This window comes from Pseudophryne corroboree, chromosome 12, assembly GCF_028390025.1.
Source record: "Pseudophryne corroboree isolate aPseCor3 chromosome 12, aPseCor3.hap2, whole genome shotgun sequence".
Lineage (NCBI taxonomy): Eukaryota > Metazoa > Chordata > Amphibia > Anura > Myobatrachidae > Pseudophryne > Pseudophryne corroboree.
Genome location: NC_086455.1, coordinates 175,278,857 through 175,306,452, shown reverse-complemented (window position 1 = coordinate 175,306,452; position 27,596 = coordinate 175,278,857). Strand labels below are relative to the sequence as shown.

At 47.5% G+C, this 27,596-nt stretch overlaps 1 protein-coding gene across 3 annotated transcripts in view; it reads left to right on the top strand.

Annotated features, from left to right (window-relative positions):
- PPP2R5C (protein phosphatase 2 regulatory subunit B'gamma) overlaps nt 1–10,961 on the top strand; it is a 153,961-nt gene extending 143,000 nt beyond the window's left edge. For all 3 annotated transcript variants that reach the window (XM_063948632.1, XM_063948634.1, XM_063948633.1), the window contains 2 exons: nt 4,881–4,997; nt 5,406–10,961. In XM_063948632.1, the coding sequence (XP_063804702.1) occupies nt 4,881–4,997; nt 5,406–5,537 (249 nt within the window). In that variant the 3' untranslated portion in view covers nt 5,538–10,961. The remainder of the gene's footprint in view (nt 1–4,880; nt 4,998–5,405) is intronic.
- Nucleotides 10,962–27,596: the final 16,635 nt, after the last annotated feature.

Sequence of the window (27,596 nt, the reverse complement as noted above, 5' to 3'; positions counted from 1 at the left end):
TTCTGACAAGCTCTCAGCATGACGCTGAGACCGTACAGGACCTTACAAGTAGTATCCCAGGGGTACAGTTTGGAATGTCGAGACGTTTCCCCTGCGCAGGCTCCTGAAGGCTGCTTACCAAGGTCTCCCTCCGACAAGGAGGCAGTATGGGAAAAAATTCACGAGCTGTATTCCCAGCAGGTGATAATTAAATTACCCCTCCTACAACAAGAAAAGGGGTATTATTCCACACTATATTGTGGTACTGAAGCCAGAAGGCTAGGTGAGACCTATTCTAAATCTAAAAAATTTGAACACTTACAAAGGTTCAAATCAAGATGGAGTCACTCAGAGCAGTGATAACGAACCGGGAAGAAGGGGACTATCTGGTGTCCCGAGACATCAGGGATGCTTACCTCCATGTCCCAAATTTGCCCTTATCACTAAGGGTACCTCAGGTTCGTGGTACAGAACTGTCACTATCAGTTTCAGACGCTGCCGTTTGGATTGTCTACGGCACCCCGGGTCTTTACCAAGGTAATGGCCGAAATGATGGTTCTTCTTCGAAGAAAAGGCGTCTTAATTATCCCTTACTTGGACGATCTCCTGATAAGGGCAAAGTCCAGGGAACAGTTGGAGGTCGGAGTAGCACTATCTCAGATACTGTTACAACAGCAGGGGTGGATTCTAAATATTCCAAAATCGCAGCTGATCCCGACAACAAGTCTCCTGTGCTTAGGGATGATTCTGGACACAGTCCAGAAAAAGGTGTTTCTCCCGGAAGAGAAAGCCAGGGAGTTATCCGAGCTAGTCAGGAACCTCCTAAAATCAGTGCATCATTGCACAAGGGCCATGGTAAAAAAATGGTGACTTCCTTCGAAGCAATTCCAGTCGGCAGATTTCATGCAAGAACTTTTCAGTGGGATCTGCTGGACAAATGGTCCGGATCGCATCTTCAGATGCATCAGCGGATAACCCTATATCCAAGGACAAGGGTGTCTCTCCTGTGGTGGTTACAGAGTGCTCATCTTCTAGAGGGCCGCAGATTCGGCATTCAGTTTTGGATGTTGGTGACCACGGAGGCCAGCCCGAGAGGCTGGGGAGCAGTCACACAAGGAAAAAATTTCCAGGGAGTGTGATCAAGTCTGGAGATTTTTCTCCACATAAATATAGCTAAGGGTAAATTTATAATGCTCTAAGCTTAGCAAGACCTCTGCTTCAAGGTCAGCCGGTATTGATCCAGTGGGATAAAACATCACGGCAGTCGCCCACGTAAATAGACAGGGCGGCACAAGAAGCAGGAGGGCAGTGGCAAAAAACTGCAAGGACTTTTCGCTGGGCGGAAAATCATGTGATAGCACTGTCAGCAGTGTTTCATTCCGGGAATGGAAACTGGGAAGCAGACTTCCTCAGTAGGCACGACCTCCACCCGGCAGAGTGGGAACTTCATGGGGAAGTTTTCCACATAATTGTAAACCGTTGGGAATTACCAAAGGTGGACATGATGGCGTCCCGTCTGAACAAAAAACGGGACAGGTATTGCGCCAGGTTAAGAGACCCTCTGGCAATAGCTGTGGACGTTCTGGTAACACCGTGGGTGTACCAGTCGGTGTATGTGTTCCATCCTCTGCTTTTCATACCTAAGGTACGGAGAATTATAAGACGTAGAGGAGTAAGAACTATACTCATGGCTCCGGATTGGCCAAGAAGGACTTGGTACCCGGAACTTCAAGAGATGCTCACAGAGGACTTATGGCCTCTGCCGCTAAGAAGGGACTTGTTTCAGCAAGTACCATGTCTGTTCCAAGACTTACCGCAGCTGCGTTTGACAGCATGGCGGTGGAACGCCGGATCCTAAGGGAAAAGGCATTCAGGAAGAGGTCATTCCTACCCTGGTCAAAGCCAGAAAGGAGGTGACCGCACAACATTATCACCACATGTGGCGAAAATATGTTGCGTGGTGTGAGGCCAGGAAGGCCCCACGAAGAAATTTCAACTCGGTCGATTCCTGCATTTCTTGCAAACAGGAGTGTCTATGGGCCTCAAATTGGGGTCCATTAAGGTTCAAATTTCGGCCCTGTCGATTTTTCTTCCAGAAAGAAGTGGCTTCAGTTCCTGAAGTCCAGAAGTTTGTCAAGGGAGTATTGCATATACAACCCCTTTTGTGCCTCCAGTGGCACTGTGGGATCTCAACGTAGTTCTGGGATTCCTCAAAACACATTGGTTTAAAACCAGTCAAATCTGTGGATTTGAAGCATCTCACATGAAAAGTGAACATGCTCTTGGACCTGGCCTGGACCAGGCGAGTGTCAAATTGGTGTTTTTTTTCTCAAAAAAGCCCATATCTGTTTGTCCATTCGGACAGGGCAGAGCTGCGGACTCGTCCCCAGTTCTCTCCCTAAGGTGGTGTCAGTGTTTCACCTGAACCAGCTTATTGTGGTGTCTTGCGCCTACTAGGGACTTGGAGGACTCCAAGTTGCTAGATGTGGTCAGGGCCCTGAAAATATAGGTTCCAGGACGGCTGGAGTCAGGAAAACTGACTTGCTGTTATCCTGTATGCACCCAACAAACTGGGTGCTCTTGCTTTTAAGCAGACTTTTGCTAGTTGGATGTGTAATACAATTCAGCTTGCACATTCTGTGGCAGGCCTGCCACAGCCAAAATATGTAAATGCCCATTCCACAAGGAAGGTGGGCTCATCTTGGGCGGCTGCCCGAGGGGTCTCGGCTTTACAACTTTGCCGAGCGGCTATTTAGTCAGGGGCAAACACGTTTGTAAAATCCTACAAATTTGATACCCTGGCTAAGGAGGACCTGGAGTTCTCTCATTCGGTGCTGCAGAGTCATCCGCACTCTCCCGCCCGTTTGGGAGCTTTGGTATAATCCCCATGGTCCTTTCAGGAACCCCAGCATCCACTAGGACGATAGAGAAAATAAGAATTTACTTACCGATAATTCTATTTCTCGGAGTCCGTAGTGGATGCTGGGCGCCCATCCCAAGTGCGGATTATCTGCATTACTTGTACATAGTTACAAAAATCGGGTTATTATTGTTGTGAGCCATCTTTTCAGAGGCTCCGCTGTTATCATACTGTTAACTGGGTTCAGATCACAGGTTGTACAGTGTGATTGGTGTGGCTGGTATGAGTCTTACCCGGGATTCATAAATCCTTCCTTATTGTGTACGCTCGTCCGGGCACAGTACCTAACTGAGGCTTGGAGGAGGGTCATATGGGGAGGAGCCAGTGCACACCACCTGATCCTAAAGCTTTACTTTTTGTGCCCTGTCTCCTGCGGAGCCGCTATTCCTCCATGGTCCTTTCAGGAACCCCAGCATCCACTACGGACTCCGAGAAATAGAATTATCGGTAAGTAAATTCTTATTATTGTGTTAGTGTAATGGTGTGTGTACAGCTATATTGTGTCAGTGTAATGGTGTGTACAGCTATATTGTGTCAGTGTAATGGTGTACAGCTATAATGTGTTAGTGTAATGGTGTGTGTACAGCTATATTGTGTTAGTGTAATGGTGTGTGTAGCTATAATGTGTTAGTGTAATGGTGTGTGTACAGCAATATTGTGTTAGTGTAATGGTGTGTGTACAGCTATATTGTGTTAGTGTAATGGTGTTTGTACAGCTATATTGTGTTAGTGTAATGGTGTGTATACAGCTATGTTGTGTTAGCGTAATGGTGTGTGTACAGCTATATTGTGTCAGTGTAATGGTGTGTACAGCTATATTGTTAGTGTAGTGGTGTGTGTACAGCTATATTGTGTCAGTGTAATGGTGTGTACAGCTATGTGTTAGTGTAATGGTGTGTGTACAGCTATATTGTGTTAGTGTAATGGTGTGTGTACAGCTATATTGTGTTAGTGTAATGGTGTTTGTACAGCTATATTGTGTTAGTGTAATGGTGTGTATACAGCTATGTTGTGTCAGTGTAATGGTGTGTACAGCTATATTGTGTTAGTGTAATGGTGTGTACAGCTATAATGTGTTAGTGTAATGGTGTGTGTACAGCTATAATGTGTTAGTGTAATGGTGTGTGTACAGCTATAATGTGTTAGTGTAATGGTGTGTGTACAGCTATAATGTGTTAGTGTAATGGTGTGTGTACAGCTATAATATGTTAGTGTAATGGTGTGTGTACAGCTATATTGTGTTAGTGTAATGGTGTGTGTACAGCTATATTGTGTCAGTGTAATGGTGTGTATGTGTGTACAGCTATATTGTGTCAGTGTAATGGTGTGTACAGCTATAATGTGTTAGTGTAATGGTGTGTACAGCTATAATGTGTTAGTGTAATGGTGTGTGTACAGCTATATTGTGTTAGTGTAATGGTGTGTACAGCTATAATGTGTTAGTGTAATGGTGTGTACAGCTATATTGTGTTTACAGCTATATTGTGTCAGTGTAATGGTGTGTACAGCTATATTGTGTCAGTGTAATGGTGTGTGTACAGCTATAATGTGTTAGTGTAATGGTGTGTGTACAGCTATAATGTGTTAGTGTAATGGTGTGTGTACAGCTATATTGTGTTAGTGTAATGGTGTGTGTACAGCTATATTGTGTTAGTGTAATGGTGTTTGTACAGCTATATTGTGTTAGTGTAATGGTGTGTATACAGCTATGTTGTGTTAGTGTAGTGGTGTGTGTACAGCTATATTGTGTCAGTGTAATGGTGTGTACAGCTATATTGTGTTAGTGTAATGGTGTGTACAGCTATAATGTGTTAGTGTAATGGTGTGTACAGCTATATTGTGTTAGTGTAATGGTGTGTGTACAGCTATATTGTGTCAGTGTAATGGTGTGTATAGCTATATTGTGTTAGTGTAATGGTTTATGAGTAAGTTGTGTATGTGACTTTATGACCGATGATTGTTTCGATGCTTTGTGTTGTAGTTCCCTATGTATACTGACACCTCCGCTCTGAACAGTCCGGTGGCTATGGAAACAGATGGACCCTTACTTGAAGATGTACAGATGCTTAAAAAGACAGTGAGGGAAGAGGCATCTCAGGTAACCTCACACCTGTACTATTGTTATGTTTGCTGTGACCATTCCAGATATTATATGTGTTGCGTGTCACTACCTCTGGTGCCGCAGTATGGCATATCTGGCAAAATCAGATGCACGTTACCCAAACCATCCTGACCTGAGAGATGACAGTACTTGCTCTAGAACAGGTGTTCTCCACTCCAAGGCTCAAGAACCAGCAACAGGTCATGTTTTCTGGATTTCTTGAATCATGCACGGGGGAGCTGATCTGTGTTGCTGGGTCAGTAATTATCCTATGGGCTTCCACTGCGTTTTGTGGGTGTTTGAGGGTGAGAAGCCGGGAGCATGGCTCCCTGCAGACTGCTGTACTTGTACAGTAAGGAGACGCGTTTCTCTGTTTCATCCACTTTATTTTGTTACAATTTGCAGGCTCAGAAAGAAGTGAAGAAGGAAAGACCTCTTGTGCGACGCAAGTCGGAATTGCCTCAGGACATCTATACCATGAAAGCCTTGGAATCTCACTGCAGAGCTGACGATTTAATAACACACGACGGGCATTAGACTATGACAGTGACGTCTTGTTCTGTGGATTTTCTTTCCGGAAGCAGTTACACATTAGAGAGAGAACATGACACTTGTGCCATACTAACCTGTTACATGCAGTCAGAGCTTTCTTCCACCCTCTTCTGTAGGCAATAACGTTATTACAGGACAGCCTAAGGGTGGACGTTCAAACAATGGTACAAAGGAAACCCTGTATCCTGTCTGTAGAATGTGGGTGGCATCTTTCTCGTTGGCCTTACCAGCGGCTGGTTACTGGCACACAGCCAGCCATGCAGGTGACACTGGTGCTTCATACCGGTCTATGTACTTACCTTTCAGTCCTCTTTCCTAAGCGGTGTGTCTGGTATACTTTCAGCATGTGCTGCGGGACCTCTCTCTGCCATAAGAGATTCCTTGTTTTCTCCTGCTCACTTGTGTACATTGGTTTTGCCTGGGACAAGCTCCATATACTGTTGAAGTTTGTCTTGTATTGAAAGCCATATTCCCATCTTTTAGTATTACAGTACCAATCTATCTGCACTAACAGACCCTTGTATCACCATCGGATCCAACAACGGAAGGCGTAATGGAGAAACTGGTGTATAAAAAAAGATGTTCTTTAAATAAAATATTGTTTCCCTTTTAGTCTCGTTCCTGGGTGTGGTTGCTGCTCAGTTGTCCATCTGTGTGTTCTGCGTAAGCTGCGGACTGCTTGTTAGTGTGTGGCGGCTTGTCCTGCAGGAAGATCAATAGTCTAGTACAATAATAATAAGAATGGCCTGTCCATAATGGCAGCAGCTCTCTAGTGTGAGTAAATGCATTTATTCTAAAGTTGTATTTTAGATGCGCATTCTGTGGAAGCCAAACTCGCCAGTCACTTTGTAAATACGTCCAAATTGCTGTTTGACTGTAGATGCTACTCTTCATCCATGAAGGTCACATAGAAAGTCAGACTTACCCCCTCACCCAGGGTGTTTTGGTGTAATATGCCTATTTGGGCCTTACTAGGGTTTTGTTTTCTTCCGAAAGTCCTATAAGTCAGTATTAGACCTCAGAAAATACTTTATCATGACACCTACGTGTGTGCTTACAGTAAATATTATAATCGTCAAACATTTTCTCCTATTGCAGGAAATGACTGGCTGTGATGTTCCTGGGTAGTGTCCTGGTCCCCTACTTGATTGTAGAGTGGAGATGTAGGGAGGAACGGGTTCCCTGCTTGGCTGTAGTAGGGAGGAACGGGTTCCCTGCTTGGCTGTAGGGAGTAACCGGTTCCCCTGCTGGTCTGCAGTGCGGAGATGTAGGGACAAACTGGTTCCCTGCTTGGCTGTAGTGGGGAGATGTAGGGAGGAACTGGTTCCCGGCTTGGCTGTAGTGGGGAGATGTAGGGAGGAACTGGTTCCCGGCTTGGCTGTAGTTGGGAGATATAGGGGGGAACTGGTCCTCTGTATGCTGTAGTAGGGAGGGACTGGTTCCCTGCTTGGCTGTAGTGGGGAGATGTAGGGAGGGACTGGTTTCCTGCTTGGCTGTAGTGGGGAGTTGTAGGGAGGAACTGGTTCCTTGCTTGGCTGTAGTTGGGAGATATAGGGAGGAACTGGTCCTCTGTATGGCTGTAGTGGGGAGATGTAGGGAGGAAATGGTTCCCTACTTGGTTGTAGAGGGGAGATGTAGGGAGGAACTGGTTCCCTACTTGGTTGTAGAGGGGAGATGTAGGGAGTAAATGGTTCCCTACTTGGTTGTAGAGGGGAGATGTAGGGAGGAACTGGTCCTCTGTATGGCTGTAGTTGGGAGATATAGGGAGGAACTGGTCCTCTGTATGGCTGTAGTGGGGAGATGTAGGGAGGAACTGGTCCTCTGTATGGCTGTAGTTGGGAGATATAGGGAGGAAATGGTTCCCTACTTGGTTGTAGAGGGGAGATGTAGGGAGGAACTGGTTCCCTACTTGGTTGTAGAGGGGAGATGTTGGGAGCAACGGGTTCCTTGCTTGGCTGTAGTAGGGAGGAACTGGTTCCCTGTTTGGCTGTAGTAGGGAGGAACTGTTTCCCTGCTTGGCTGTAGTAGGGAGATGTAGGGAGGGACTGGTTCCCTGCTTGGCTGTAGTGGTGAGATGTAGGGAGGAAGTGGTTCCCTGTTTGGCTGTAGTGGGGAGATGTAGGGAGGAAGTGGTTCCCTGTTTGGCTGTAGTGGGGAGATGTAGGGAGGGACTGGTTCCCTGCTTGGCTGTAGTAGGGAGGAACGGGTTCCCTGCTTGGCTGTAGTAGGGAGGAACGGGTTCCCTGCTTGGCTGTAGGGAGTAACCGGTTCCCCTGCTGGTCTGCAGTGCGGAGATGTAGGGACAAACTGGTTCCCTGCTTGGCTGTAGTGGGGAGATGTAGGGAGGAACTGGTTCCCGGCTTGGCTGTAGTGGGGAGATGTAGGGAGGAACTGGTTCCCGGCTTGGCTGTAGTTGGGAGATATAGGGGGGAACTGGTCCTCTGTATGCTGTAGTAGGGAGGGACTGGTTCCCTGCTTGGCTGTAGTGGGGAGATGTAGGGAGGGACTGGTTTCCTGCTTGGCTGTAGTGGGGAGTTGTAGGGAGGAACTGGTTCCTTGCTTGGCTGTAGTTGGGAGATATAGGGAGGAACTGGTCCTCTGTATGGCTGTAGTGGGGAGATGTAGGGAGGAAATGGTTCCCTACTTGGTTGTAGAGGGGAGATGTAGGGAGGAACTGGTTCCCTACTTGGTTGTAGAGGGGAGATGTAGGGAGTAAATGGTTCCCTACTTGGTTGTAGAGGGGAGATGTAGGGAGGAACTGGTCCTCTGTATGGCTGTAGTTGGGAGATATAGGGAGGAACTGGTCCTCTGTATGGCTGTAGTGGGGAGATGTAGGGAGGAACTGGTCCTCTGTATGGCTGTAGTTGGGAGATATAGGGAGGAAATGGTTCCCTACTTGGTTGTAGAGGGGAGATGTAGGGAGGAACTGGTTCCCTACTTGGTTGTAGAGGGGAGATGTTGGGAGCAACGGGTTCCTTGCTTGGCTGTAGTAGGGAGGAACTGGTTCCCTGTTTGGCTGTAGTAGGGAGGAACTGTTTCCCTGCTTGGCTGTAGTAGGGAGATGTAGGGAGGGACTGGTTCCCTGCTTGGCTGTAGTGGTGAGATGTAGGGAGGAAGTGGTTCCCTGTTTGGCTGTAGTGGGGAGATGTAGGGAGGAAGTGGTTCCCTGTTTGGCTGTAGTGGGGAGATGTAGGGAGGAAGTGGTTCCCTGTTTGGCTGTAGTGGGGAGATGTAGGGAGGAACTGGTTCCTTGCTTGGCTGTAGTTGGGAGATATAGGGAGGAACTGGTCCTCTGTATGGCTGTAGTGGGGAGATGTAGGGGGGAACTGGTTCCCTACTTGGTTGTAGAGGGGAGATGTAGGGAGGAACGGATTCCTTGCTTGGCTGTAGTAGGGAGGAACTGGTTCCCTGTTTGGCTGTAGTAGGGAGGAACTGGTTCCCTGCTTGGCTGTAGTAGGGAGGAACTGGTCCTCTGTATGGCTGTAGTGGGTAGATGTAGGGAGGGACTGGTTCCCTGCTTGGTTGTAGTGGGGAGATGTAGGGAGGAACTGGTTCCCTACTTGGTTGTAGAGGGGAGATGTAGGGAGGAACGGGTTCCCTGCTTGGCTATAGTAGGGAGGAACGGGTTCCCTGCTTGGCTGTAGTAGGGAGGAACGGGTTCCCTGCTTGGCTGTAGTAGGGAGGAACGGGTTCCCTGCTTGGCTGTAGTAGGGAGGAACGGGTTCCCTGCTTGGCTGTAGTAGGGAGGAACGGGTTCCCTGCTTGGCTGTAGTAGGGAGGAACGGGTTCCCTGCTTGGCTGTAGTAGGGAGGAACGGGTTCCCTGCTTGGCTGTAGTAGGGAGGAACGGGTTCCCTGCTTGGCTGTAGTAGGGAGGAACGGGTTCCCTGCTTGGCTGTAGTAGGGAGGAACTGGTTCCCTGCTTGGCTGTAGTAGGGAGGAACTGGTTCCCTGTTTGGCTGTAGTGGGGAGATGTAGGGAGGAACTGGTTCCCGGCTTGGCTGTAGTGGGGAGATGTAGGGAGGACGTGGTTCCCTGTTTGGCTGTAGTGGGGAGATGTAAGGGAGGAAGTGGTTCCCTGTTTGGCTGTAGTGGGGAGATGTAAGGGAGGAAGTGGTTCTCTGTTTGGCTCTAGTGGGGAGATGTAGGGAGGAACTGGTTCCCCGTTTGGCTGTAGTGGGGAGATGTAAGGGAGGAACTGGTTCCCCGTTTGGCTGTAGTGGGGAGATATAGGGAGGAACTGGTTCCCTGTTTGGCTGTAGTGGGGAGATGTAAGGGAGGAAGTGGTTCCCTGTTTGGCTGTAGTGGGGAGATATAGGGAGGAACTGGTTCCCTGTTTGGCTGTAGTGGGGAGATGTAGGGAGGAAGTGGTTCCCTGTTTGGCTGTAGTGGGGAGATATAGGGAGGAACTGGTTCCCTGTTTGGCTGTAGTGGGGAGATGTAGGGAGGAAGTGGTTCCCTGTTTGGCTGTAGTGGGGAGATGTAGGGAGGAACTGGTTCCCTGTTTGGCTGTAGTGGGGAGATGTAGGGAGGAAGTGGTTCCCTGTTTGGCTGTAGTGGGGAGATGTAGGGAGGAAGTGGTTCCCCGTTTGGCTGTAGTGGGGAAATGTAGGGAGGAGCGGGTTCCCTGTATGCTGAAAATCTATCCCGGTTACTGATATTACCAACGAAGGATACTGATGCCTTTATAAGGGACATTGGGTTACTTGTATATTATATATATATATTTGCTATACCATTGTTTGAACTTCCATCTTTTGCTGTCTAATTTTATTTTGTATTTTTTCCCCTCCTGGAGTTTGGTTGTGTATAATGGGCGAGACTTCTACTGTTCTGTTTTTATCCAATCTACAAACTGTATATAAATGTTTGGTTACCTGTGTAGTACTCCACTTTCACCAACCATCTATTATTGTCTCGATTTTTCTTTGTGCTCTTTATTATAGATAAACATTCACCAAAATGAGGGGAAGCGACAAACGGGCCCCTATAACAGCACAGCACAGTACTGTATGCCGTGGTATAGTGATGACAGATTCATTCTGTACTTGCATTTCAGTGACTTTTTAATATTTTTTAATTTAATGTTCCTAAATAAAATGTGTTGTGTACAATACGCCGGGCTGATAACACGCGGGGGCAGGTGTACGCCGGGCTGATAACACGCGGGGGCAGGCGTACGCCGGGCTGATAACACGCGGGGGCAGGCAGACGCCCCGTCACTTTGGTGATTGTTTACCATGATAAAGTTACTGTATACTGTATACTGCTTCCAGAACCTACCTGTACATGAGGAAACTCAGCAGTACTCTGAAGAGTGTCTTTTTAGCGTGGCTTAGTATGGCTTTTATTTTAATATTGTACATACATTGTACTTTGTTTTATGGTAATAATAAAAACTTAGACTTCATATTTTGTACAGAGGGGTCCTGTGTACAAATTCTGGTTTCCTAACCCACACAGCACAATATAGACTCATATCGGCTGTCTGGATTCTGTGAAGGAAGAAAAGGATTTAGCTGCCAATAAATACTACAGACCAGCACCTCAATCTCTTGTGTTCCAGACACATTTATCTTTATTATCACATTCACCAAGTATTCTCCTCTTCCCTAAATACCATCAGTCAGAAATATTGTAATTAAGATGGTTACATAGACAGCAATACAGCCCAGAGTGATTAGATATTATTACTAAATCACAATTTATGGTACGTCAGTTTCCAGAGCAGGATGTAGAAGTATTGATGATTATTATATGGCACTGTATATGAAGATATATATCCTTGTTCTCTGGATTTATACAACGTAATCCACTTTTTTTTTTTTTTTTAAATTGCGGTTCCACTGAAGACAGTGGGGATAGGTACTGTATATTCCAACCATCCGGTATAAATAATAATACAGCTAGACACAATCAGTCTGGCCGGGGTGTATGTATATCAGATGTACCTTTCCTCCAAGAAAACCCAAAACTGCTGAGAAAAGGCTAAAAAGGCCACAGTAGTAGAGAAAACGCGTTATTGCTCTTTCTGTTTATTACTGATGCCGCTTAACGCTGAGGAAGACATCACAGCCGGGTAACGTCCTCCGGCTGTGATGTAACACGCTGACTCCCAGCAGCGCAATCTGAGGCGTGGCGCACAGACCAAGTGTCACGTCCCAGCGGTTCATATCGCTTCATCTACATTACCGTATAATAGTCATCAATACCAATATCCTGCTCTGGAAACTGAATAATTAGCCATAATCCATGATATGTGATGCAGTACCACTATGTAATCATTCTGGCTTGCATACAGGTTCTGTTGTGAACATTTGCTGCTTATAGCATAGAAGTGAATGCTGCTTATGTAACAATCTTCGTTACAATGTTTATCTATGAATGATAGTAGATAAGGAAGACAATGAGAATCGGTCTGAAGGTGACACTTATTGTGTTTTCATGCCGTTGTCTGGAGCGAATGATGGATTTATGTGCTGGTTTGGAGCATTTGTTGGGGTTACATCAGTGCAGCTACGTTCTTTTCTTCCTGTGTGTTGGTGAAGTTGGCAATACCCTCTTATGTTTTTTGCTTGCTGCGGACATAAACCCTTCATCAGAGGCGTCAGTCATGTGCTGAGTATATAAACCCTTCATCAGAGGCGTCAGTCATGTGCTGAGTATATAAACCCTTCATCAGAGGCGTCAGTCATGTGCTGAGTATATAAACCCTTCATCAGAGGCGTCAGTCATGTGCTGAGTATATAAACCCTTCATCAGAGGCGTCAGTCATGTGCTGAGTATATAAACCCATTAGTGGATTATGTAAAGGCTCTGTTACATGAATATTCTATTTGCCTTATGTCCACACTGGAGCTGGTTCAGGTGCCGACGCTTGTGCGGCACATGTTGCAAAGCACCGATGGCCTGCGATATAGTACGCAGATCGTCGGCAGACTGTCAGTGATTGAATGTCTCATGCCGTTTGGGGGAGGGGGGCGATGGCAGCCTCCATTTTCCAATACTGAGGCATGCTGCCGCTGTTGAGGGAGGTTTCCTGACCTCTTTGTTGTAGCTGCGGCGGCCGGCTTGTGCGACCCCATGTGTCATGCAGCCGGCTAATAGTGTCGCAGAAGATCCGATACTTCGTCCTAGGGCACATCTCGGATCAGTAATGCAATAGGTGTGATGCCCCTGCTACGTTTCCATATTGGTGCTATTGCTGCTGCTTATCAGCGCTAGTTGCCATATTTAAATGTATGTTCAGCATCAGGCGCAGAGCGGGTTAAAATGTATGTGTAATAATGTGTTTTAGCTTGTTATAGTCGGTACTATGCAGATTTGTAAAACAGCACATTTAAAATACACGGGATATGTGAAAGTTGTTTTGATTTTAAGATGAATTGACGTTTGGGGACAAATTGCCTTGGGACATTCTCACATAGGAACTGATATAGTAATGACCCTGATACCGGTATGTAGTCTCCATACAAGCCATGTCTGTGAGATGCAGACCAGGGGAGTATTCCGGAGTCTCTGTGTAACAGTTATAGACACACAGGTGAAAAGACTTTATAGTTGGGTTTTAGAATTTCATGTTGTTCTCTAAGAAAGTGATAAGATTCTGATTAAGCCGAACTGGTTTCAGTCTAGATATTCAAGATGATGAATACACCTGAAAATCGAGTTATGGTTACACTGTAAAAGAGATGGGTATATGTTATCAGATTGTGCTGTGGACGACAAACTGGTTTGTGTTAAATACATAAGAGCAAAAAATTGCTTTATCCAGTTATTTAACTCTTTTGACATGCAATCTGTATTTCTATTTTGTGAGAGCCTGATTAGTTAGGACGGACAGGGCGCAGCTACCCCCTGTGGTACTGCGTGTTGGCGTGAGATATAAATGAGGCAGGTGAGCTGAGTGTACATAATCTGTGACTGTAAGGGGCCCCATACACTAGAACGATAATGCCCGATTTCATCCGATTTCCACCTTTCGGAACGATAAATCAGGTGAAAAGTGGCAAATCAGATGTGTTTTACATCCGCTCTGATGCGCGGTCTCGTGAACATCGGATCGGAGCCCCTAGATCATTAGTGCTGCACTGGTGATATGTAGGCTCCCGCAGGTGTGGCTGGGTTTGCATAAGATACATCGTATGCAAAAGGACCACATATGATGTATCCTATGCGATCCTGCCGCCCGGGCGGTTCAAGAGAAATCGTATGCGACATGAGGGTCGGACATGTCGCGGTAGTGTATGGGGCCCTCTGAGCAATGCTTGCAAGGACTAAGGCCATTTGAGCAAATAAACATCTTGCCTTCAAGACGACGACTGCCTTCATCTTGTGACCAACGGGAATGCGACAAAGGCAGTCCCGTTCTCCACCTGTCCTGGTATGAGCCCAACGTCTCTAAGTTTCGCCTTCCACCACGCTACCATGCAAAGGCTTGGTCAGTGACCAGTCAACTGACGCCAGTCAGGTGTCAGCAGCATGTCGACACATACACAGCAGCAACGTGGTTCTAGGTGCCGTGGTAGAAGCCTGGTGGTAGCAAAATACCTGCGCAGTGGGTGGAGTCAGTAACAGGTGGTTACTGACAGTAGGATGAAATCCCCTATTGGCCATGTCCCGTGTGACCTGAACCCAATCTGTGATTGCTGGGCGTAGCCATTGTGTACGCGAGGAGACAGAATAAATAAATATAAAATATTCATTCTTCAGGTTCCATAGGGCTCCACAGGGAATACCTTGAGGGTTGCAGGTGGAGAACGACCTGGGCACCAAACAGTTAAGCTTTTGGAATCCCATGATGATCCAGTACTCCCCCCGGATACACCGCCTCCATGCTCAGGCCTCCGCAGCTTTGTTTGGTGTCGGGCAGGAGCCGCACTTCTGAACAGTGAAGTAGCCCCAAGCTTTCGTTTTTACATTTATTATTTCTCTTACGTCCTAGGGGATACCGGGAATCCATTTCATACCATGGGGTATAGACGGGTCCACTAGGAGCCATGGGCTCTATGGAAGTTTGATAGTGTGGACTGGCTCCTCCCTCTATGCCCCTCCTACCAGACTCAATTTAGAAAATGCTCCTAGAGGAGCCGGTCACGTCTCTGGAAGCTCCTGAAGAGTTTTCTACATTTACTTTTTAAATTTGTTATTTTCAGGCAGGGTTGGGTGGCACCAGCCTGCCTGCTTCGTGGGATTTAGGGAGGGGGGGGGGAACAGACCAACCTCCCAAAGGGTTAATGGTCCCGTTCCCCGCTGACTGGACACTGTGGGAACTATTCGCAAGCCCCAACACGAGCGGACAGTCCCGCAGCACGCCGCTACCCCTAACAGAGCCAGGAGAATAAAGAGTGGTGAATACTGAGCCGGTTAGCGGGTCGCTGCCCATTATGGCGGCATGAGGGTACGGAGACTCACGCCTTCTATACGGGGCAAACTGCATCTCCCACTGTATACGGACACAGACGCCGAACAGCGGACACAGTACTCAGATTGGCAACAAAGCCATGAAAGGAGTCTGTCTCCATTTTATGCACACAGACACATGCAGCCAGTATAAAAAAGAGGGAAGACCGTGCGCCATTGAGGAGGCGGGGCTTCACTAGGAGCGAATCCAGCAGCTCAGCAGCACCATAGCTAGGAGATAGCGGTTATTAGTGTACAAAGGAGGTCATTCCGAGTTGATCGCTAGCTGCATTTGTTCGCAGCACAGCGATCAGGCTAAACGGCAGTTCTGCGTATGCGGTGCAGTGCGCACACGCGCACAACGAACAATCTCGTTTTACACCGGGTCTAGCGATGCATTTCAGTCGCACTGCTTGCCGCAGAGTGATTGACATGAAGTGGGCGTTTCTGGGTGGCAACTGACCGTTTTCAGGGAGTGTGCGGAAAAACGCAGGCGTGCCAGGAAAAACCCTTACGTGCAGCTCCCCACCTATGGTGTATCACTTCCAGCAGCAGCTTCTCAAAAGAAACAAGCTGATAAGCCGGTGGTAAGTAAATCTTCACCCTCACAGGCTACACATGATTCGGATGAAGATTCAACGGAAAATTAAAGCTCAATTCTACTTTGGCATACGAAGAGGAGAAGAAAGGTCTCCGCTCAGTGGATATAGCTGAGTTAATTAAAGCAATGAAAGCCATTCTATCCATAGAGGATTCAGCAGAGCCTGTGCTAAAAACCAAGGCACCTGTGTTTAAACATCCCAAAACAGTTAAGACTGAGTTTCCAGGGTCAGATCATCTGACGGAAATTATGGAAGAGGCTTGGGCTACGCCCAATAAGAAGTTTAGAATTCCTAAGAAATGGAATTCCAATTATCCTCTTCCAGCTGGGGGTTATTTAAAAAGGGAGGTGGCGCCTAAAGTAGATGCGCATGTAATTCGATTAGTGCGAAAATCTACATTGCCTTCAACATCATTAAATGTCACGGATAGGAGAGTGGATGGTTTTTCTAAAAACCATTTTTCTCTTTCATCCACTAGGGGTCACTGGAGTACTCTTGGGATATGGACGGCTTCCGTAGGAAACAGGGCACTGAATATTTAAATTTAGAACACTCCACCCCTCCATATCCCCGAGTACCTCAGTGTTTTTTCTGTGCTCGAAGTAGCAACAGGTCTGTGGCTGGGTCCACAATTTTTTTTGAATATTTTAATTTTTTAGAGAATATTTTTTTCTTTTTTCATACACATCCCTTTCCCCCTTCCAAAAGGCAGGGTCAGGGATAGTGCAAGCTGCTACTAGCAGCTGTGGCGTGTCGGTCCTCACTGAATGAGCACCCTCACAGCCATACAGATCCTGCAGACAGGCTGGCCGGCGCTTGCAGAGAAGCCCCGTCGGAGCCTCAACAGCAGCAGGAGTCACTGTATGTTGAACGGGGCGGTCAGCTCCCGCTGCCGCCCCGCTCTGTGGGGACATTGTACGCTGACGCTGGGATCCCTCTACAGACGCCCGCCGCCGCTGCTCCGGCCGCTGCTCAGAGCGCTTCAAGACGCGCTCCCCGCTGTCGGTCCCTGCGCGTCCCGCTACCCGGCTCCAGATGGCGGCCCTACACGCTGCTCGCCCGCACTGCATCCGCAACGGAGCATACAGGGGGGGGGGGGGGCATTACAGCACTGTGATTATACTGCGCTCAGTGACAACTGCTAACAGAGGGTGCAAGCACGAGAGGGATAACCTGCAGTAACAGCAGTATGCTAGGCTGCAGGGTTAATTACACAGGATTTCATATAGATGTCACTTTAAAGGCTGGTAACCTGCACTGTGATTATATGTATAAGCATGGCAGCCATTTTAACCATGCTTCCTGTGTCTTCCTGCTGTGATTCCAGAACGTTCCAGTACTACATCTCTACTCCACCGGAGGCGCAGGGGTGTTAGTCGGAATTTGGGATCACATTTCATAGTACTGGCCACGTGTACTGCACTTGGCCTGATAGAGATATATATATATATATATCTCTATCTCTAAGAGAGAGAGAGACACCTTCGTACTATTTTACTGAGTCGTGCAAGTGTCTGTGTTTTGTGTATTGTATTGTCTGTCGCCATAATGAGTAAGGCACCAGCAAAAACTAAAAAGCATAATTGCAAAGTCTGTAGCAGTGTGTTACCGGATGGATCTACCACATGTACAGTATGTTTTGTGGATTCGGTTCCGAATAAAATTTCTGCTCCGGTTTTAAAGCCAATTTCCTCCCCGGACCCTCCATGGGAAATGCTAGCCAATGTACTGGCTGGGTTGCAATCAGAATTGACCGCCGCTCGACAAGTGCGGGAAACGGCAAGATCTGAGGCTAGGGTGAGACCGCCAGAACTACCGGAGGGGTCTCAGCCTTGCGAAAGGTCCAAATCCATTTTGGGGAGACGGGATAAATTTCATATGTCTTATGATTTACCAGTTTCTGCTATGTTGCATTCTGACGATTCCATGCCAGACCTCACGGCACAAGATGAAGGTGAGGAGGGCGAAGTGGAGTCAGATAGTGAGGATTTTAACAGCTCAGGTGTTGATAATCTCATCAGAGCTGTGCGTCAGTCTCTCAAGTTTACAGAAACTGAGGAGCCTCTCACAAATGATCAGGTCGTATTTACTAAACGACAGAGAACTCCAATGTGTTTTCCTGTTTCGGAGTCTCTTAATAAGATGTTAGTAGAAACACGACAGACTCCAGATAAACTGTTTTCTATACCTCGCAGATTTAAGTCTAGTTACCCGTTTCCAGACTCGGTGACATGTACATGGGAGAATCCACCAATAGTTGATTAGTCAGTGTCAAAGCTTACAAAGAAATTAACCATACCAGTGCCAGCGGCTACTACGCTTAAAGACCCTTCAGATCGCAAGATAGAAACTATGCTAAAGTCCATGTATTTAGCAGCAGGAGTGCTGCTGAGACCTGGCTTGGTTGGTATCTGGGTCACTAAGGCGCTCATAGTATGGATAACAGAACTCAAGTCTGCCCTCCATGACGAACACCTTATCCTTCTTGCTGATCAAATGTGTGAGGCTGCGGAGTATCTCTGTACAGCTTCTACTGACGTCTGTCAGCTCACTTCTCGTATTTCATCGTCGCTAGTTACGGCACGACGAGCACTCTGGCTGCGTGCTTATCAAGCGGAGGCAGAGGTCAAACGAGGTATAGAGGCGTTGCCTTACGATGGCAAGAAGTTGTTTGGTCCTGAATTGGACGCATGGATTGCTGAGGCTACGGGAGGTAAGTCGGTTTTCTTACCATTGCCTCCACCGGTACCAAGAAGGAGGTACGCTGGACCTTCGTTCAAATCCTTTAGACCTCAGTCCTTTCGAGGACGTGGCAGAGGAACAGCCACGCCTGCTAGACGTGGTCGTGGACGTGGTTTCCAACAAACCAACACAACTCGCCAGGACGCTAAGGTTACCGACAAGCCAGTGGCATGACGGGCTACCAGCCCATCTCGGTTCTCCGATTGTGGGAGCACGCCTTCAGACGTTCCATTTGGCGTGGTTCCAGACATCCGCGGATGGGTGGATCCGCAATTTAGTGTTAAGAGGTTACAAAATAGAGTTCGACTGTCTTCCGCCACTGCGGTTTTTCAAGACAGGACTGCCTCTGTCGGACGACAAGAGGGCGGTTCTGCAAATTGCCATTCAGTCCCTACTGGATTCAGCAGTTTTGATTCCGGTCCCTGTACACCAACAGGGTCAGGGTTATTATTCCAGTCTGTTTGTGGTACCGAAGCCGGATGGCTCAGTCAGACCAATATTGAACTTAAAGGGTCTCAATCGGTACGTAACTTACTACAGATTCAAGATGGAATCTCTGCGCTCAGTGATTGCGGGTTTAGAGCCAAAGGATTCATGATTGCGCTAGATCTCAAGGATGCGTACTTACACATTCCGATTTGGCAGCCTCATCAGAGGTTCTTGCGGTTTGCAATACGCCAAAACCATTACCAGTTTCAGGCTCTACCGTTTGGCCTCTCGTCAGTGCCTCGGGTATTCACCAAAGTGATGTCTGTGATGATAGCTCATCTCAGATCCCTGGGAGTGACAATAGTTCCGTATTTAGACGATCTGCTCATCAAAGCCCCGTCTCAACAGATGCTTCTCCAACATGCGCTGCTAACGTACAATGTACTGGTTCACCACGGTTGGATTGTCAACTTCAAGAAATCACATCTAATTCCGTCTCAACGCCTTCAATTTCTAGGTATGATTCTCGATACGGTAAATCAAAGAATTTACCTACCACAACAGAAAGTACAGATTATTCGCCATCTAGTACAACTAGTGGTCAAGCCACGCACTGTCTCGGTACATTTGTGCATTCGCCTCTTAGGCACAATGGTGGCAGCTTTCGAAGCGCTTCAGTTCGGAAGATTTCACTCACATCCTTTTCAACTGGATGTGCTCGCACAGTGGTCGGGCTCGCATCTGCAGATTCACCACAGGGTGAGGTTGTCGCCAAGGGCAAGGGTGTCTCTACTCTGGTGGCTCAAGGAACACAATTTAACCGCAGGGAAACTATTCGGCGGCTGGAATTGGATAATTCTAACGACGGACGCGAGTCTCAGAGGTTGGGGAGCTGTAGTTCAAAATTGTCAACTCCAGGGTCTCTGGGCGGATCACGAAAGATTGCGGTCTATAAATGTCCTGGAACTCCGCGCAATTTACAATGCACTACGACAAGCAGTACACATGCTTCGCTCTCAGACTGTCCAAGTGCAGTCAGACAATGCGACGGCGATCGCATACATCAACAAACAAGGAGGAACAAGAAGCCGCATGGCAATGCGGGAAGTAGCTTGAATCCTCAATTGGGCAGAATATCACCAGGTGATATTGTCGGCAGTATTCATTCCGGGAGTGGACAACTGGGAGGCGGATTATCTCAGCCGTCGGGATTTTCATCCAGGAGAATGGGCATTAAATCCAGAGGTGTTTCACATGTTGGTTCACAGGTGGGGTTACCCTCAGGTGGACCTGATGGCGTCTCGCCACAATCACCAAACACTCCAGTATGTGTCCAGAACGAGAGATCCAAAGGCAGTGGCGGTGGATGCTCTCACAATCACGTGGCCATACAGCCTAGTGTATCTGTTTCCACCGTTTCCGCTGCTCTCTCTAGTGCTAAAACGGATCAAAAGAGAGTCCGTCACAGTCATACTAGTGGCACCTCATTGGCCTCGAAGAGCTTGGTTCTCGGATCTCCACGGACTACTCGCAGACGATCCTTGGCCGCTCCCTCTACGTCCGGACTTGTTACAACAGGGTCCGTTCCTTTACCCCGATTTAGCGCGGCTGCGTTTGACGGGGTGGCTGTTGAGACCGCGCTCTTGAGAAGAGAGGGCATTCCGGAATCTGTTATACCAACCATGTTACGTGCTAGGAAGCCAGTTACGGCAGCTCATTATTACAGAATTTGGCGTGCCTATATAGGTTGGTGTGAAGCTCGGAAGTTTCCGACATCAGCTTTCAAGTTATCCCGTCTTTTGTTATTTCTCCAGACGGGGTTAGATGGAGGACTGCGTTTATCTACACTGAAGGTGCAGGTATCTGCGTTGTCAATTTATTTTCAAAGAAGATTGGCTCTATTGCCGTCGGTACACACTTTTCTGCAAGGTGTCCTCAGAGTACAGCCTCCATTCATTCCACCTACAGCGCCATGGGACTTGAATCTGGTTTTAGATTTCTTACAGTCTTCATATTTTGAACCCTTACAGCAAGTGGATATAAAGCTTCTCACTTGGAAAACAATTTTTCTTCTAGCCTTAGCTTCAGCAAGGCGTGTTTCAGATTTAGGTGCCTTGTCATGCAAGCCACCGTATTTGGTGTTTCATGATGACAGAGCGGAACTTCGGACGAATCCCGCTTTCTTACCAAAGGTAGTGTCCTCTTTTCACATCAATCAACCAATAGTAGTTCCTGTGTTAACAGCACATTCTGGAACTCTGGATGTGGTACGCGCTTTACGCGTTTATGTATCCCGGACATCTACAGTTCGTAAGACGGATACGTTGTTTGTTTTCTATGATGCTGCCAAGATGGGTTGGCCAGCGTCTAAGCAGACCTTATCCTGATGGATAAAACTGACCATACGTCAGGCTTACCTTAATGCTAGGTTACAGCCGCCTACATCAGTAACAGCTCATTCCACACGTTCTGTGGGAACTTCATGGGCAGCTGGTCGTGGAGCTTCTACGATGCAGCTTTGCCGTGCTGCTACATGGTCTTCAGTGCACACGTTTGTGCGCTTTTACAAGTTTGATACGTTTGCGGCATCAGCATCTAGCTTTGGCCGTCTAGTGTTACAGGTGCCAAACAGCTCTCCCGCCCACGGGGGAAGCTTTGGTACGTCCCAAGAGTACTCCAGTGACCCCTAGTGGATGAAAAAGAAAATAGGATTTTGGTACTTACCAGGGCAATCCTTTTCTTTGAATCCATAGGGGGCACTGGACGCCCACCCAGAGCAGTTTTACCTTGTTTGTGGTAAGTTCAGGGGATCTTATGGTAACACACTCTCACCGACTGGTTCAAATTATCAAGCGCTGGTTATGGTGTCAACTGTTTAGTTGTCGGTAACGTTATGTGTCAACTTCGTTGTTGTCCGTTATGTTATATGTAATACTCCATTGTCAACCTCTCTATAGCTCCTGTTCGGCTCAGTAAAAAACACTGAGGTACTCGGGGATATGGAGGGGTGGAGTGTTCTAAATTTAAATATTCAGTGCCCTGTTTCCTACGGAAGCCGTCCATATCCCAAGAGTACTCCAGTGCCCCCTATGGATTCAAAGAAAAGGATTTACCAGGTAAGTACCAAAATCCTATTTTTCTCTGTCATAAGCAGTCATAAGGCTTCAGCTTGGATGGCAAAGGCAGTGGCTGCCTGGGCTGATGCATTGGAGAGGGATTTTTCTATAGCTTCTTGAGAGCAAAAATCCCATATTACTCATATAAAACAGGCTGCAATGTTCCTGGAAGAAGCAGCATTGGATTATGGGTACTATTGCCTCCAGGGCATCGGCTTCAACAATAGCTGCTCGCAGAGCAGTTTGGCTACGTATGTGGAAAGCTGATTTAGAATCTAAGAAGGTTTTGGAATCTTTGCCCTTTTCTGGGGATATTCTTTTTGGTAAAGAATTGACAGATATTTTGGAGTCAGAAGCAGACTCCAAGAAGGTCAAGTTTCCTTCCACATACAATTTCAAACCTAAAGTTCTGGCTTTTTGGCCCTTTCGGTCTCAAGGAAAAGCTAAAGGAAAAAGTGATGGCAAGCAGCCCCAATACAACAAGTCTGGTAATACTAAAAAGCATTGGCTACCAGAGGATCGGTTGGGAAAACAGATAATAAGCCATCAGCCTGATGGTGCAGGCCTCCACCTGGGGGACCCCAGGGTCGGGGGCTGACTGCTTCAGTTTGCACAGATCTGGCAGCAGTCTACAACAGATGCCTGGGTGCAGGAAGCGATATCTCTAGGTTATGCTTTGGCCTTCAAGAAGCACCCTCGTCAAAGATTTTGTTTTTTTTGTACCAGCCCATCTCGGGTAGAGACGTAGGCCAGGGCTTTGTTAGAAGCAGTTCAGAAATTGCTTCAGTGAGGAGTAGTCATTCCAGTTCCTCCTGCACAACGAAGACGGATTTTACTCCAACCTGTTTTTAGTTCAGAAGCCAAATGGGTCATTTCGGTCCATTCCCAATCTCAAAGTATTGAACAAATAGATTTGGGTACCTCGGTTTCACATGGAGACATTACGTTCCATCATTTTGGCCATGGAGCCAGGGGATTATTTGGTATCCCTGGATATACAGGCTGCTTACCTACATGTTCCTATAGCACTGTCCTATCAGTGCTTTCTCAGGTTGGCTATCCTCCAACAGCATTTTCAGTTCCAGGCCCTACCTTTTGGGTTAGCCACAGCTCTCAGAGTATTTACCAAGATTATGGTGGTAATGGCAGCTTATCTCCGCCACAGGGGGGAATAAGAATATTTCCAAACCGTGACTATCTTTTAATCCTGGCACAGACGCAGGAATTGCTCTTATGTCATTTGTAACAGACAATAACGTGTCTGCAGAACCACGGGTGGCTCATAAATTGGGCAACATCGTCTCTGGTTCCGTCACAACGGATGACTCACTTGGGGGCTGTACTGGATTCAAGTCTTCAGAGAGTCATTTTATCTCTGAATAAGATATCCAAGATCCATCCAGTCAAGGATTCAGGACTTGTTACACAGTCAAAAGGTATCCATTCACGCAGCAATGCGCGTGATGGGTTTGGTGGTGTCAACATTCGACATGGTGGAGTATGCACAATTCCACTCGAGGCATCTGCAGCGTCTGATTCTTGCCAAATGGAATGGGTTGCATCAGACGATAAAAACACAGACTATGTTTCTTACGATAGAAGTAAGACGGTCATTAGCCTGGTGGTTACAGACATCCCATCTGGACAAGGGGAGACCCTTTGGGTATCAGATTGGGAAATTCTGATGACAGACGCCAGTCTCCAGGGCTGGAGAGCAGTGTCAGGAAGGTTGTGTTTTCAGGGGCAATGGACCAAGGAAGAAAGTTGCCTGCCAATAAATATATTGGAACTTCGGTCCATATACATGGCACTGATTCAGGCAAAGGACATTCTTCAGGAAAAATCAGTCCAGATCCGCTCGGACAATGCGATGGCAGTAGCGTGCCTCAACCATCAAGGAGGAACTCGAAGCCGAAAAGTGATGAAGGAGGTAAGTCACATACTAAAGGGGGCAGAAGTTAATCATCCAGCCTTGTCTGTAGTGTTCGTTACAGGAGTCCTAAACTGGGAAGCAGATTTTCTCAGTCGACACGCAATTCAAGCAAGAGAATGGGCTTGACATCCGGAGGTCTTCCAGACTCTAGTAGACAAGTGGGGGTTGCCAGAGATGGATCTCATGGTGTTCCGTCTGAACAACAAAGTGCTCACATACGGGTCAAGAACAAAGGTTCCCAGAGCGATCTTTGTGGATGCCCTGTCTGTGAGATGGTATTTTCATCTGGCTTATGTGTTTCCTCCTATTACCCAGGGTGGTGAGAAAGATAAAGCAAGGAAAAGGTGCCGTGATACTAATAGCTCCGGCTTGGCCCAGAAGACCCTCAACGTCCAGATCTACTGATGCAGGGTCCTTGTTATCACAGACATCTGGATCGACTGTCTCTGACGGCGTGGCTCTTGAAACCTCTATCCTGAAGTCGAGGATTCTCACAACAGGGTAATTCAAACTATGCTCAGAGCAAGGAAACCTTCCTCAGCTCGCATTTATCACTGAATGTGGCAAACCTATATTCATTGGTGCAGTGAACGGAAAATGCACCCTAAATCTTTCAGTTTCCAGGGTCTTAGCATTCCTTCAGGCAGAAATGGATAAAGGTTTGAAGGTGGCTTCCTTGAGAGTGCACGTATCAGCATTGACTGTATGGTTCCAAAAGAAAATTGCCAATTTACAGGATGTGCGTACTTTTTTCCAGGGAATGCTGACCATTCAACCTCCTTTTGTTCCTCCTACAGTGCCTTGGGACTTAAGTCTAGTCCTGAAAGCCCTTCAAGTTGCCCCGTATGAAACACTTAATAAAGTGGATCTTAAATGGTTGACCGCTAAAGTTCTCTTTCTATTGGCTTTGGCATCAGCTAGAAGAGTGTCAGATTTAGGAGCGCTGTCATGTCGTTCCCCGTTTCTGATTTTTTTTTTTATCCAGATAAAGCAGTTCTCAGAACTAGGTCTGCGTATCTTACTAAGGTGGTGTCTAAGTTCCACCTTAATGAAGAAATTGTAGTCCTGGCTTTCCAGGTACCGGGCCTTTCTGCGGGAGATGCATCGCTGGTTGTGGTCTGTGCATTAAGGATCTACGTGGATCGTGCGAGTGCCATCAGAAAGACAGATTCTCTCTGGATTTCGCAAGAGAGGATGGCCTGCTGATAAGCAGATGCTGTCAAGATGGCTTCGAATGACTATTTCAGAAGCATGTTTTCAGGCCGATCTCCCGGTTGTCTCTGCTCACTACTCGTAAGGTAGGTTCATCTTGGGCAGCACAACGTGGTACTTCAGCAGAACAGATATGTAAGGCAGCCACATGGTCTTCCATTAACACATTCATTATACATTATGGCCCTGATGCATCATCGCTTGGAAAGTGATAAAATGGAGAGTGAAAAATTGCCAGCCAATCAGCTCCTAATTTCCATGTCACAGGATGTGTTTGAAAAATGGCAGTTAGGAGCTGATTGGCTGGTACTTTTTCACTCTACATTTCTCTAACGTCCTAGAGGATGCTGGGACTCCGTAAGGACCATGGGGATAGACGGGCTCCGCAGGAGACATGGGCACTTCAAGAAAGACTTTGACTCTGGGTGTGCACTGGCTCCTCCCTCTATGCCCCTCCTCCAGACTTCAGTTTGATACTGTGCCCAGTGGAGACTGGGTGCATTTCAGGAGTTATCCTGAGTTTCCTGTAAGAAAGCATTTTTGTTAGGTTTTTTATTTTCAGGGAGCCTGCTGGCAACAGACTCCCTGCATCGAGGGACTGAGGAGAGAGAAACAGACCCACTTCTCTGAGTTCAGGGCTCTGTTTCTTAGGCTACTGGACACCATTAGCTCCAGAGGGATCGGTACGCAGGTCTCACCCTCGCCGTCCGTCCCAGAGCCGCGCCGCTGTCCTCCTCGCAGAGCCGGAAGAAAGAAGCCGGGTGAGTATGTGAGGAAAAGACCCATCTGAGGTGGCAGAAGACGCTTGGATCTTCACTGAGGTAACGCACAGCACTGCAGCTGTGCGCCATTGCTCCCCTTCACCTCACACACTCCGGTCACTGTAAGGGTGCAGGGAGCATGGGGGGGCACCCTGGGCAGCAATATAAACCTCTCTTATGGCACAGATGTATATATACATGAACAGCTGGGCACTGTACATGTATAAAAAGAGCCCCCGCCATGTATTGAAAAAATTGAGCTGGACAGAAGCCCCGCCGCCGAGGGGGCGGGGCTTGTCCCTCAGCACTCACCAGCGCCATTTTTTCTCCACAGCACCGCTGAGAGGAAGTTCCCCGGACTCTCCCCTGCTTTTACTCTCCCCTGCTTGACACTTGGTGACAGAGGGTTTTAAAGTAGAGGGGGGGCACATAATTGGCGCAGATACATAAAACAGAGCTGCTGGGTAAACATTAATTTACTGTGTTATTCCTGGGTCATATAGCGCTGGGGTGTGTGCTGGCATACTCTCTCTCTCTGTCTCTCCAAAGGGCCTGGTGGGGAACCTGTCTTCAGAAAAGAGCTTCCCTGTGTATGTGTGGTGTGTCTGTACGTGTGTGTCGACATGTCTGAGGCTGAGGGCTCACCTAAGGAGGAGGGGGAGTTTATGAATGTTAGGTCTCCGTCTGCGGTGCCGACGCCGGACTGGATGGATATGTGGAATGTTTTAAGTGCAAATGTTAATTTATTGCACAAAAGGCTAGACAAAGCCGAAGCTGGGGCACAGTCAGGGAGTCAACCCATGCCTGTCCCTAAGTCGCCGGGACCTTCGGGGTCTCAGAAGCGCCCACTATCCCAAATAGTTGACACAGATACCGACACGGATTCAGACTCCAGTGTCGATTACGATGATACAAAATTACAGCCAAAGGTGGCTAAAGGTATTCGATATATGATTATCGCAATAAAAGATGTGTTGCATATCACAGAGGAACCCCCTGTCCCTGACACGAGGGTACACATGTATAAAGGAAAGAAACCTGAGGTCTCCTTTCCCTCCTCACATGAGCAGAACGAAGTATGTGAAAAAGCGTGGGAAACTCCAGACAAAAACCTGCAGATTCCCAAAAGGATCCTAACAGCGTATCCTTTCCCGTCGCAGGACAGGATACGGTGGGAATCCTCCCCTAGGGTGGACAAGGCCTTGACGCGCTTATCAAAAAAGATAGCGCTTCCATCCCAAGATACGGCTACCCTCAAGGATCCTGCTGACCGCAAGCAGGAGGTTACCCTGAAGTCCATTTACACACATTCTGGTACGTTACTCAGACCGGCTATTGCGTCGGCCTGGGTTTGTAGTGCTGTAGCAGCATGGAGAGATTCCTTATCAACGGATATTGAGACTCTTGATAAGGATACCATTTTATTGACCCTAGGGCATATAAAAGATGCGGTCTTGTATATGAGGGATGCTCAAAGAGACATTACTTTACTGGGTTCCAGGATAAACGCTATTTCTATTTCTGCTAGGCGTGTCTTATGGACCCGACAGTGGACTGGTGATGCCAACTCCAAGAGACATATGGAGTTGTTGCCTTACAAGGGTGAGGAATTGTTTGGAGAGGGACTCTTGGATCTCGTCTCCACGGCTACGGCAGGTAAATCTAATTTTTTGCCATATATTCCCTCACAATCTAAGAAAGCGCCTCATTATCAAATGCAGTCCTTTCGTTCCAATAAAAGCAAGAGAGCACGTGGATCGTCCTTTCTTGCCAGAGGTAAGGGCAGAGGGAAAAAGCTGCATAACACAACTAGTTCCCAGGAACAGAAGTCCTCCCCGGCCTCTGCAA